Below are 14132 nucleotides of genomic sequence, written 5' to 3'. Positions count from 1 at the left end.
TTTGGTATTGGAACCAGCTTTAATGAATCTGTCGGAGTGCTGTTGCTGTTTTATTGAGGTATTTTTTATCTGTGCTAGCTAGCATCATTATCACACAGCATAGACATATAATGCAATATTTTAGGCAAATAATGCCACTAATTTACAGTTTGCCTGAATTGGCCTTGTTTGCAAAATGTCTACTCATTTTACTTTGACTACAATTTATATCTGGAGCTGGATAGAGCGACTGTTCAGAGAAGAAAAATCCCTGATGTCCCTGCAATTCCATGTTGTATAAACAATAGTGTCTGCTTCACCCAGTTGAATGTGTGAAATGCATGTGTCTTCTGTTTGGAAGATTGTTTTGCGATGCGTTAAGTGCTTTAGCTCTGTTCCAAGCCGGTTGAGGTTGTGTGTCTAACAGTTCGTGACCGTTTTAGTTGGCAGTCCATTTCAAGCAGGGATGGGGCAACGTTGGACTGTTTGTGTCACATGAGCAGGAGGGAGGTGGGTTCCTTGAATAAAGCAGCAGACTGAAAAAGGAAGTTAGGGAAACACTTAAATGGGTGTGGAAACTGCACACTGAAGCTCCTTTTTCTCCCCCTGGGGAGGGCAGATGAAGACAAAAACGAAATTATATTTCTGTTTGACTAATGATTGAAAGGGCAAAATGACTGGCACTGAATCACTGAAGGGGGGGCATTTCTGCACCCACAGATTGTTCTGGGGACAAGGGTAACATTAAGGAAATCAGTGTAGCTCCTGTTTAGGCATTAAATTAGACATTACTGCAGTATAATTCTTTATAATAATTCTTTAAAAATTCATTTTTAATTGTGCACCATCCTAAATTTGTGGTGTTTTTTTTTTATTTGTCTTAGAATTGTTAAGGAGTCAGGTTTGCATATTGTGAAAGAAAGGGTTTTTTTTTTTACACAACTACAACAGTTTCTGTTTGTTTGCTGGAGGCATATTTGGTCTGAACCAGCACACATTCCAAAAATATATATATTGTTGAATGCAGTATATTAAGTTGTTTTAATACTATACACTCTCTTTTCTGTGCTATGAGACCTGCCTGCCAGGACAGCATTAAGATGCATCAGTTAAAGGTGTTTGGGTGAAGGAGCCATGTATGACCATAGATAATGATTGCTAGCTACCCTTTTTTTTAATCAGTAAGGGATGATTGTGTCATAACCTGAAAATCCAGTGGAGTCACTCCTCTCTCTGTACCCCATCAGCATAGAGGTGTTTTGCTCACTTTGTGTGTCTGTATGGGTTTTTAACATTCCATCTCACCCTTCAGTGCTCGTTCTGCAGAACTTGTTTACGCTTTGTCGTTGCATGGAAATGTGGATGTCTTTGCTAAATATGTAAATACGGTATTGTGTGAACCTTGCCCCTGGTCGTGTCTCTCATTGACTAAAGTGTGTGTGTGTGTGCGTGCACGAGTGTGTCGTCACCACAGCATGTTGAAATAATACAGATGGCTAATTTGTGGTAATCCCCTCTCCAAATGACCAGCGAGGGAGAGCTTAGTGTGGTACGTGTGGCACGCCTGCAGAAAGGAGCAAAGGGACATTCTTTCTGTTGTGATTGTATTAGCCGCCCAGAGGCCGTCGGATTACGGCTCACTGTTTGTCACTTGTAGTGCCGTTTCAGCAATGGTCAGTCGCATAGAGTTACATGTGCTTGAGCGGCACTTTCTTTTTCTCTCTGACTCCCTTTTCACGTGGCCAGCGTCAAATGCGAGGGGTGGATTTATCTTTACGTTCGCAGAGCCTGATTTGCGTTTCATTTTCAGGAGTTGTGTATGTTCTTCTAGTAACTGATTTACGCTCTTGGGTGATCTTAGGTTTTGTTATTTGCGACAAAAGCCAAAATCTTATGCCTTCTTTTCATTGTGTTGAATGCAGATTTGCTTCAAGTCACTCAGGCTAATGGAGCACTTCAGAAGGGATTGTGTTCTCAAAGTGCTGTCTAGGTGCACAGGAGACTTTGTTACACTGTTAGTGCTATTGGGATTAAGTTAATTATAGCCTGCTAGGGGAAAGCAGGTTAGCTGCAGGAGAGTGGGGTCACCATGCTCAGACGGGCAAAGGTTGGAAAGGCTTGGTGTGACCAGCTTAAACACGAGAAAATTATTCACCTAATTTCAACATGAACAGTGTGGGATCTAACATTTGCAGTAGTTATGTACTCAAAGAAAAGGGTTTTGGAAAACAAAACAATATTTTGGAATATTTTTACTTAGTCATGGGTCCTGAATAGATCTTGTAGGTGTATGGATGGCAAGAGGGTCCTAACGTTTTAGAGCATATAAATTATTTATATATATATATATATATATATACACACACACACACACACACACACACACACACACACACATATATATATATATATATATATATATATATATATATATATATATATATATATATATATATATATATATATATATATATATATAGCTCTTTGTGTTCATGATGAATGGACCAACAGCAATGGCTGTTAGGGGCAGTCGTGGGCTGGAGGTTAGGGATCTGGCCCTGTGACCGGAAGGTTGCCGGTTCAATCCCCAGCTCCGACAGTCCATGACTGAGGTGTCCTTGAGCAAGACACCTAACCCCCAATTGCTCCCCGGGCGCCGTGGATAGGGCTGCCCACCACTCCGGGCAAGTGTGCTCACTGCCCCCTAGTGTGTGTGTGGTGTTTCACTTGCATGGATGGGTTAAATGCGGAGATGGAATTTCCCCGGTTGTGGGATCAAAACTATCACTTAAAACTTAAAAAGGAGTTCCTTTGACTTGCATTAAAGTAAAGCAGGTTTTTTCCTTCTCCTGTAAAGTTATCATTACGAGATACTAGGTTTTTATCTATCTATCTATCTATCTATCTATCTATCTATCTATCTATCTATCTATCTATCTATCTATCTATCTATCTATCGCTCAAAAAATAAAGGGAACACTTGAACACAATATAACTCCAGGTAAGTCAAACTGTCCACTTAGGAAGCAACACTGATTGACAATCAATTTCACATGCTGTTGTGCAAATGGAATAGACAACAGGTGGAAATTATTGGCAATTAGCAAGACACACTCAATAAAGGAGTGGTTCTGCAGGTGGGGACCACAGACCAATTCTCAGTACCTATGCTTTCTGGCTGATGTTTTGGTCACTTTTGAATGTTGGTGGTGCTTTCACACTCGTGGTAGTATGAGACGGACTCTACAACCCACACAAGTGGCTCAGGTAGTGCAGCTCATCCAGGATGGCCCATCAATGCGGGCTGTGGCAAGAAGGTTTGCTGTGTCTGTCAGTGTAGTGTCCAGAGGCTGGAGGCGCTACCAGGAGACAGGCCAGTACACCAGGAGACGTGGAGGAGGCCGTAGGAGGGCAACAACCCAGCACCGTGCTCACAGCCCAACACCATGCAGGACACTTGGCATTTGCCAGAGAACACCAGGATTGGCAAATTCGACACTGGCGCCCTGTGCTCTTCACAGATGAAAGCAGGTTCACACTGAGCACATGTGACAGACGTGACAGAGCGATCTGCTGCCTGCAATACCCTTCAGCATGACCGGTTTGGCAGTGGGTCACTAATGGTGTGGAGTGGCATTTCTTTGGAGGGCCGCACAGCCCTCCATGTGCTCGCCAGAGGTAGCCTGACTGCCATTAGGTACCGAGATGAGATCCTCAGACCCCTTGTGAGACCATATGCTGGTGCGGTTGGCCCTGGGTTCCTACTAATGCAGGACAATGCTAGACCTCATGTGGCTGGAGTGTATCAGCAGTTCCTGCAAGATGAAGGCATTGAAACTATGGACTGGCCCACCCGTTCCCCAGACCTGAATCCGATTGAGCACATCTGGGACATCATGTCTTGCTCCATCCACCAACGCCACGTTGCACCACAGACTGTCCAGGAGTTGGCGGATGCTTTAGTCCAGGTCTGAGAGGAGATCCCTCAGGAGACCATCCGCCACCTCATCAGGAGCATGCCCAGGCGTTGTAGGGAGGTCATACAGGCACGTGGAGGCCACACACAATACAGAGCCTCATTTTGAGTTGTTTTAAGGACATTACATCAAAGTTGGATCAGCCTGTAGTGTGTTTTTCCACTTTAATTTTGTGTGTGACTCCAAATCCAGGCCTCCATTGGTTAATAAATTTGATTTCCATTGATGATTTTGTTGTCAGCACATTCAACTTTGTACAGAACAAAGTATTCAGTGAAAATATTTCATTCATTCAGATCTAGGATGTTATTTGAATGTTCCCTTTATTTTTTCGAGCTGTGTGTGTGTGTGTGTGTGTGTGTGTGTATACATACATGTCTTCAGCGCTGGGATCAAATGAGAGGGGCCTGAGATACCTGGGCTTAAGCTCAGTGTGAGCCAGTAGGATTTTGAAAGTGAGCTGTAGTGACGTGTTTTGAAGCTCTTTAGTCTGCTTGATCGTGGTCGTGGTCAGGTGGCATTTGAACATTGTGTACACAGGCACAGCATGTGAAGTATGTTAAGGCATAAAAATCACAAATCTCCATGTACAGCTGTTAAAACAAATGCACTGTTATGTAAATGTATGAAGAGTAGTCTGTTACGGCAAATCTATGAGCCTCCGCAGGGTGAGCAGGGCGTGAGTCTGTTACAGGGTCAACCGGCTTTTGAGCCAGTTCTTTATTTATTATTTTTCATTAATTGTTTTTTTTTGTGGCATTGAGAACTGTCAACAGACAAATGTTTCAGGCTGTAAAATATAGGTACGTTAATGTTTTCTGTTCCTGCACGGCAGTTTGAAATTCTCCCTCACGTTGTTGCACATTGGCAGAAGTGAATGAGTCAAGTTCTTCTGATCTCTCCCCTGCGAAGCGGGTTATGTGGGAGCCGTATGGCCATGCTAATGCAACGTGACTCATCATTTTTCAGCTTGTTCTTAACTTTAACCCAAACTGATAAACTCCTTCTAGATTTCAAAGTCAACTTTACCTGAGCTCATGTTTTAGTAGAGGTGGTGCTGACCACTTTCTGGTGTTTTTAAATAAATTTGTTTACTGTCTTTCCTGTTCGTGGTCTTGTGCTCCTGTGCCAGCCCATAAAACTGTGTGCAAGATTGAAAGAGGTCTTCACACATAGTTGTTGCAGTGCATTTTGATGCCTGTACACTCAGCCACAGAGAACTACAGTTCTCATTTATTTTGTGCTCTGTAACACAGACATCAAACAAGATAGATAGATAGAATCACATGACACCAGGGAGGGACGACGACACAATTGGCCACAATTTGGAGATGTTCACTGTGAGATTGATTCCCTTGTGTTGTCCTCTATTTAGACATTAATGGCTGTGTCCAGTTTTTTTCAGAGGACAGTAAATCTGTACTGCTATACAAGCAGTACACTGACTATATCAAAGTTTCATTTCTATAGTGTCATCCCATCAAAAGATATAATGAAATCTGTAGAAATGTGAGTTGTGTACTCACTTTTGTGAGATACTGTGTGTTTTTTATATATATATATATATATATATATATACATACATACACACACACACACACACACACACACACACACACACACACACACACACAAACATACAAATATCATCTTCTTCTTTCGGCTGCTCCCTTGTGGGGTCGCCACAGCGGATCATCTGCCTCCATCTTGCCCTACCCTATCCACTGCCTCCTGTACTTTTACACCAAAAATATACATACAAATATTTTCCAGGGTATTATTGTAGGGGTTCTCTAGATTTTTCACCCCAAGGCCCACCTTGTTTATAACTATAAAGCATAGCAGCATAACTTCCATTCCAGTCCATTGTGATTTTGCTATAAATACTTTTGTCGCTCCCCCAGGAGTCACTGTTTGGTCTGGAGTCTCTTTAGTTTAAGGGTTTTAGCGCCTTATTTGAAATAAACTTCTCTCCGTTCATGCTTTTGGATCAGTGTTGCTGCGATCAGCAATAATAATGAACCTATTTGATCTCTGCTTCTTTGTCATTAGGTTATGAGTTGGAGTCTGAACACTCAGGTCACTGATGCTCAGCCAGAAATGATTCACAGCTCTTCGTTATTATTTTATGGCTCGTCTGTTGTTTTTATCAGGTTCAGATGTTAAAACCGGCAGATTATGCTGATGGTACAGTTGGCTCTACTGATGAAATTTCATCATAAAACGCGTCCCACCTGCAGTGAACCGAACAGAGTTTGGCTGGAAGCAGACAGAGACCTGTGGGTTTCAACTGTTGTGTGTTTTTTTTTTTTTTTTTTCCTTCAGACCCGAATGCAGGTGGAGGTTTTGCTCACATCAAAATGGAGCACTGAGGTCTGTACTGAACAAGATGATTAGGAGAAACTCTATGAGGAACTCTGGCGGCTGCATTGTTGCAAACTGATGATGTTTAATTAGCACTGCTGGGTTTTTGTTAATACGTCTCTACCGGCTCCCTACAATCTGCTGCCTCCCCCCAAGTTCAGGCCCACGGACCACTAGAGGGTGCATTGCGGCCCACTGGTGGTCCACAGCCCACAGGTTGAGAAACCTTGTGTGTGTGTGTGTGTGTGTGTATAGTGTAGTGTGTTCCAGTCCCTGTTCTTATTTATAATTGTCTATACACTAAAGCTGACCACATGAAATCCAGTAACTGCTCAACACTTTGTTCTTTAGATAAATTAAGTGTGAGATGACGGCTCAAGTTGTTTCCTTTGTTCGGACGTAGGCTATATTTACAGAGCTGCACTCACCAGTGTTGTTTCTTCCTCACATTTACCTAGTGGGTGGGTGTTAACTTCAGTATGTTTGAAACTCGAGATTAATGTATTCCAAAGTTAGTTGCTTCAATGAAATTCTTCTATGTTTATTTTCACAGTACATCTTTGGGGAGTTCAGCCCGGATGAGTTCAATCAGTTCTTTGTGACTCCTCGCTGTTATGTTGAGGTAAAATTAATGAGTAAAGCTTACATTAAGTTTTGAAAGCAAGTTCATATTTCTTGTTTATGAATGTTATACATTCATCTCATAAGTATTCACAGCACTGTCTTAGTAAATTTGGAACAGTTCTGGTCAACTAGCTTTGGATTTGGCCAAGATAATGCACTACGTGTAATATTTCTATTTTCTTTGAATATCATGATTAATGTTGAAATGATCTTGCAACCTTTTGCTCCAAAGTGCATGTTGTAAAAGCTATGATGCACCTTGGGTAATAGTTTGATAATTATGGGTGTTGTATTGATCGTTTTACTGGCCTTGAGTATAATTTTCTTTTTTTTTTTTCTTCTTCCTAAATGAACAGCTTCCCCCCTTCAATGATAAAGTCTCCTGTATCAGTCATAACTCAGGTAAGACGTTGCTTAATTTCCGTATTTAGTCAGTGGTGATCCCCTCCAGCAAACGTGGTGATAATCCCACACACCTCACGCTTATTTGGGATTATTCAGCATCCTGAGATAGTTAAACAATCTTGTCTACCGAGCCTGGTCCTCTTGCATCATAGTCCCTGACCGGTTCAAAGAACCTCCTCTACTTTTCTGTCCTGATTTGAGCCTAAACCTGAACTACAAAGTGACAACAAAACAAAGTAAAAATACAATGGCCTCTCATTACTGTTGATATTTACCTTGATTTGTATTAATTATTTAGGAGGTTACTGCCCTCCTGCTGTGCCTTACATTACGGAATCAGTGAGACGGCAGGTTTGCGGTGAGTTGTGGGTCCGACGCACAGTGCCTTATTCCTCTTGTTTACGCTGCAGAACTTAAGCCGGTTCTAAAACAGATTGCTTTCTAAACTTTCTCTTTTGTCAGCCTCAAACCCTTCCCTCTCATTTCTGCCTGTTTGATAATCTGTGAAGCTTTGCATGCTTAGATGCCGACACACTTCTCTCTGGCATATAAATGCATCTGCACAGCAGGCTTGGAGTTGATTTTCCAGGTTTTACAGTGGTAATTATTACTTTTGGACATTCCCTGCTAATACCCCCCCTCACTTACCAAATGGGTTGGATGAAAACTGCTTCCGCAGTCCTTGGGGAGTTCTAACCTAAACCATTTAAAGTAACAATCTTGTTTTTGTCAGATATACCGTCTCTTAATGACTCTGTCCTCCCAGCTCTCTTGGAATGAACCCTGTTAAATTAATACTAACAGAGAACCTAGCAAATTATGGACATGATTGAATCACTACACAGAACCCAGTAACCCTGTTCTTTTATTTATTTTTTCCTTCTTTCTCCATGATGCCTTTTTGGTGGCTTGGAGCTGGTTATTGGTCATCATATTTATAACTGAGCATTTTCTTCTGAGTAATGTTGATTAACACTGTTTTTAGATTCCATTTCAAACTGTCTATTACTGCTTCATATCCTTGCATCACAGCACAGCAGTCACTTATGTAATGAGACTGACCTCATCCTTGGGGTAATGGGGCAATATATATTGTTAACCTGGAATATATTTTTGGGTGTATGGTAAATTTGTTTATGCTTAATAGGATTTTTATTGCTCAGATATGTGGAAGTAATTTCTTGCTGTTTAGCACTTTGCACATGTTTAAAAAGCATAAAATAGCCCTTTGTAAATGTTGGTTGAATCATTAGTTTTTTTATAGATTGCTTGTGCTAAATGTGGTGTGCCATCTGCAGGAGAAGACTACCAACACATTGAGTTTGGCGTTGATGAGGTGATGAGCTCAGAGCCAGTGTCCATGAAAGACCCTTTGTACAAAGTGTCCAGCACTCTGAACCCCCAGGCTCCTGAGTTCATCCTGGGCTGCCAGTCAGCTCAGAAGACCCTTCCTGCAGCCACACCCATTGCTGACATTCCAGATGGCACAGACTTCAGTTCTGTGGACTGTGCTGACTCTGAGGCTTCTGTCCTGGACAGCCACCAGGCCAGCTCCGATCTGGACGGGGTATCCAGCAGCCTGGGCCAGCGGGAGAGGAAAAAAAAGAAAAAACGACCGCCAGGATACTACAACTACCTAGAGGGCTCCAGCAACAGCAGCGGTGGAGCTGTGGACGGAGTGGCGGCCTCTGGGCTAGTTAACGGACATGCGCTCAGTGCTCCGGCTCTGGCTTCGGAGGACATGGTTGGCGAGGTGCTGTCAGGGGCCAACTTGGCCCCTGCCACCCCTCTCACTTCTGCCCCATCCACAGCTCGGGCTGCCCCTCCCTCTAATCAGAGGACTTGCATTAGCCCTGATCAATCTTCTTTGGACTTGACGAGTGGAGCTGCCTCTTTGTCGGACGGTCACGCTGCGGCCTCCTCGTCATCTTCCTCTTCCTCCTCTCAAAGCAGTGGGCTGGCAGAGGGGGCCAGGACTGCAGCGCAGCACATGGACCCCCTGGCTTTAGAGAGCCCCGAACTGCAGGGCAGGGGAGGGAAAAGCCCCTGCCCGAACTCCCCCTCTCCACCTCCTGCTGCTGTGGCCACCACTGCACCTGCTACTACTGACGAGGATCAGCCCGAGGGCTCAGGCCAGGCTAACGGGCTGCCAGAAGCAGCCCCAGCTGACGAAACGGTAGACAGATTCCAGGATTCATCTGAGACACGTTCCGCTCTGGCCTCACCCCCTTCAGACTCCGAGGCTCAGCCTGTGACCGAGCAGGCGTCTTTGCCTGCTCCAGCTGCAGTGTCTGTGGCCAACCCCCCGAAATCCTGGGCCAGCCTCTTCCACAACTCCAAGCCTCTGCCTGGAGGCCCTCAGGCCTATGTGGAGGTGAAAAATATTTCCACTGTTGTTGCTGTGTCCCCGGCTACCGTTGAGCTGCCTGAGAAGCTTTGTGAAGTGCGAGAGGGCCCTGTTCCTGTCTCTGAGGATCCAATGGCCCCTAAATTGGCAGGTATGGTATCTACACAATAGGGTATCATGAATTGTACTCAATAATTATGTTTACATGTATACAATGGTCTAAGCTCTCAGTCTAACAACCTGGGCTGACCCAAGACTTCAGTCTATCTATATACTGTTTTCTTGCTGTATAACAATGTCTGCGTTTCATTTTCCTTCTATTGAAATCAATTTTAGACAGTACTGTATATTGAACAGGGTGCATCTGTCAAGAAATTTGAGCCCTTTTATCACTTAATTGTTTTGATATTGAACATATTTAATACCAAAATGGAAGGAGAATGTCAAGTTATACTTTTATATTGAAATCGCAATTTGAAAGAGTGAAATTTTCAAATCAGTAAGTTGCAGTCATTGCTGATAATATACTTTTATAGTAACGTTCTCTTGTCGTAACAGACACAGCTAACTGATGGTCTGGCACGCTACGTTCAGCATTCAAGCCTCACGCCAGAAAAAGTGGATATACCGGCTGTCTCGTTCAAAATAACAGGCCTGGACTTTAATTACAATTATTTTCTATTAATGAAACGCAAGATTAGTCAGAAAATCACAATTGAATATTTTGTTCAAATGCTGAGCCATGCTGAGTCAGTGGAGAGATCTAAGCATTTACATGTTAAAATCTCAAATAGAAAATAGGACAATTGAGTTAACGTGAGGTTAGGTTAAGCTGAATAGGACCTTAATCATATAGTCCACTCCTGTTATGTTAACCTAGTTAATGTGTAGTTATTTTTCATCAGATTTGTTCTGGTTTCTTTAGACAAACACTGAATTGCACACACCACTGATGGAGTAAACATTATCCGTCATTATGCAGGCTGTAGCCTAATTATGGGCCAGAGTATACACCACATCTCATTCTGTAGAATTTGTATTCATGCTTGTTAATTGGAAACAAGGTAAGTAGCTACACAAACTAGGCCTGTTACTATTTTAGCCATTCATATAAGATCACAAAATTGAGTGCTATAAAATGTGCTGTGTTGTTCTGGCCATGAGGTGGCAGCAGTAAATAACTTTTCTCTCTTCAAGAGGCAGTTCTCATGCTTCAAGCACAGGGGCACTGTTAACCAAAACATTTGTCCTGGAGTGTGTTTACTTCATAAACCTCTTTTTGAAAGTGTATGTGTTTTCTTTGAGCAAATACAGTCCACCATGAGTTGTTAAACAGAAAGAGAAGATTTTAGCATGACCAGCGGGTGAGTAGGTTTACAGCAAGGTATCAGGCACCTCTACAATCCAGTGAGCTCACACTCGCAGTGAAAACTTGCTGTTACATTTTCTGCAAAAACTGTATGAGGCTGGAAAAGCAGTATGGATGCTATTGTGTGGCTTTGTATTATCATAGTAAACACAGCACAGCATTTTCTGGCCTTATGCTGTCAGAGCCCCATGAATCTGAAGGGAGAGTTGGAGGAAATCAGTCAGGCAGTAACATGTTTGTTGAAATCAAATAATGTCTGTGTTGCTACATCATCGTCATAACAGCCAAGTCACAAATATCTCTTGGCTGGAGCAAATTCCCTAAACAGTTTTCCTGAGGGAGGAAATCATAAAATTGTGCAACACTCGGTTTTCCAGATCATTGTTGCAGATTCTTGCTCGTACTTGACTCGAAATATAGACTTTCATGATGTCAAAGCAGAGGGGAGGAGGAGGGGAAGTCTCTCAGCCAGTGACGTGTTTGCCGAAATCTAGAAACGATTGTTTCGCGATGCCTTCCTCCCTGATGCCGAGTCAGTCAGAAGTACAGAAGTCACTGTTTGTATTTAATTTAAGAAAAAGTACTACTAATTCAGCAACAAAATACTCAAGTTGAAGTATCTGATTTTTTTTTTTTCCTTCAAGTTCAAGTATAAAAGTACCCGTTTCTTGATGTACTTACAGTAAAGTAAAAGCATTTCTTTCAAAATCATTTCTAATTACATTATATAAGAATATATTATAATTTAATATCTTTCTACTGAGAGTTAAAGGTACACATGCATGAAACTGGGTGTACATAATGGTTTATACTACAGGAAGATTCACTCAAAAGAGGCCCTGTATATTCTGCTGTAACTCACGTTAGGATGAAGCAATCTGAACCAAAAAAAAATACACTACATACCTTCATGTATGTGTAATCGATTGCATTACATGCAATGCTGAACGTGATCTGTTTACCATTTCGTTCAGATTGCTTTGTCCTAGAGAGAGTTATTACAGAATATTTGGGGCCTCTTTCAAGTGAATCTCCCTGTAGAGCTGCATGCATCTTCCACAAAAACCCATAAATCTAAAGAACACAAACATGTTGAAGTGTTTGGTTTACCTTACAAGAATTAGAGATGAATGTTGTTGGAATCTCTACTAGGGGGGGGGGGGGGACTTTTATTTCTGCAGTTAATACTGAACACCAGGTCAAATAAATCTTTTAAGGTAAGGCCAGGGTTTTCAGATTTTTTTTTTCTCCAGTTTTCAGACCTGGAAAACACACACACACAAAACGTGCTAATATCCTGCAATGTCATGACATCAGACTCTTTGCCTGTTCCTAACACTCTACATCAGGGGTGATGTAGTTAAATAGAGAAAGTAAATAGTAGGTAAAGCTAAACAATTCTCTTTTTAAATGTAGCGAGTAAAAGTAAAGTTTTAAGTGAAAAATATAGATACCATAATAGTACTGTGGGAAATAAAAGTATTTGTACATTCTTTACCGCATACCACTGATGTATTTCATCCAGGGACAAAAGGGTGAAGGACATAATGTTCAATGTTAATTGCTCGTCAGTACTTTTTTTTTTTTAATTTTTTTTTAATTTATTTTTTTTTTAAGCCAAAATTGGCTTTCTAGTGCTTTCTGTTAACTAATCAAGAAACAATTCTAAGTCCTAATTTTGTCCTGTTCTCCCTTAGGCTTATGTAGCAGCTGATCTAAATTTGTGTGTGGTGTAAATTGCGGTTTGTTTTTTTTTTTGTTTGTTTGTTTTTTTTCTTTCCCCTCTCTAAATTAATGTTGGCAATATTTGTGTGTTCAGATCTCGGATGTGGTTTTCTGTAAGTGTACTAAAGTCAAAAAATGGGTTTTATTAACTGAGCCCCTCTGTGTGTCATAACAATAGAATGTTATGTAAGAGATTTGTTGTGGTCTGAAGAAAAAAAATGATTGCAGCTTCCCTGTATTTTAAATGATGAGAGCGGGTTCTGATCCTGAGTAAATCGTGTTTGAGATTTTCTTCCATCCCAACATATTCTTTGTGTCTTTGTGTTTTGTTTGAATGTGAGTGCATGTGGCTTACTCTCTCAATCATTTTGGCTGTGAGCAAATGTAGCATGTGGAAAAGATAAGTTTGCAAGCTTCTAGGAAGTAAAGGATGTCACTCTTGTTTTGTCATCCTGGCTTCAAGTGGAATTTTCCGTCCTTTTGCCGATCTGCTCTGTTATTTATGTCATGTTAGTTGTTTTTCCAGAGCGGTAGATGTGACCTTGGTTGGAACAATGTTTTACATACTTTTAGTGCTAGTGGGGAATAGTGTTTAGTTTCTGTTCATGATGCTTTTACTGTGAGGCCTCTTTTGGTGGGCCTGGGGGAGATCCCATAAGGACGAGATTATTATTTATAGGTTCCTCTCAAAGTAGAAGATTTCTCTGCTGTGACTTAGTTCTTCAGAGGGTTCTGCTTGTGAAAGGAGCAGAGCTTCAACAATGTTTATTTATTTAAGTTTCTTTTCAAGTTTTGTATGTACAGAATGCAATATTTGTTCAGTGTTTTAATGTAATTAATGTTAAAAATTTAAACTCATGAGATCCAAATTGCCGTCACAGCTTCCTTTTCTAGGCGTGGAATGGCACAGTGTCTTCAGTATATCTGTACCAGCCTCATGTGTGTCAGCTAGGTGATGCCAGCAGAGACTAATGGGATGTCTCAGCCCGTGTTCTGCTCTTTTTATATAATCTTTTCTCTTATTTTCCCCCAGAACTTATTGAGAATGTGAAGTTAATACACAAACCAGTGTCTTTGCAACCAAGAGGATTGGTCAACAAGGGAAATTGGTGCTATATCAATGCTGTATCCTTTTCACTACCCCCACGATTTTGCAGGTCATTCTTAAGCAGCAGAAGTTAGTTAAGCTTGTTTTTTTTTTTTTTTTTTAAAGATTTTTAAATTGGCCGACAACTTTTTAAACTAAGACAAATAGCCAGATACAAATTTGTCTCTAGTTTTGACTGTGGAACGACATTTATGTGAGGAAACGGGAGTGGTTCCTCAGTCACTTGTTTACCCA

General features: G+C 41.6%; 1 protein-coding gene across 3 annotated transcripts in view; it reads left to right on the top strand.

The window, feature by feature from the left end:
• The window catches only part of usp10 (ubiquitin specific peptidase 10), a 33757-nt gene that overhangs the window by 2140 nt on the left and 17485 nt on the right, over positions 1 to 14132 (top strand). For 2 of the 3 annotated variants that reach the window (XM_017700693.2, XM_017700694.2), the window contains exons 2-6: positions 6874 to 6942; positions 7301 to 7346; positions 7648 to 7707; positions 8648 to 9847; positions 13824 to 13915. In XM_017700693.2, coding sequence (XP_017556182.1) covers positions 6874 to 6942; positions 7301 to 7346; positions 7648 to 7707; positions 8648 to 9847; positions 13824 to 13915 — 1467 coding nt within the window. The remainder of the gene's footprint in view (positions 1 to 6873; positions 6943 to 7300; positions 7347 to 7647; positions 7708 to 8647; positions 9848 to 13823; positions 13916 to 14132) is intronic. The other variant, XM_017700695.2, reaches the window with a different exon arrangement.

This window comes from Pygocentrus nattereri, chromosome 15, assembly GCF_015220715.1.
Source record: "Pygocentrus nattereri isolate fPygNat1 chromosome 15, fPygNat1.pri, whole genome shotgun sequence".
NCBI lineage: Eukaryota > Metazoa > Chordata > Actinopteri > Characiformes > Serrasalmidae > Pygocentrus > Pygocentrus nattereri.
The sequence above is the reverse complement of the archived record's forward strand: the minus strand, read 5'-3'. Positions and strand labels throughout refer to the sequence as shown.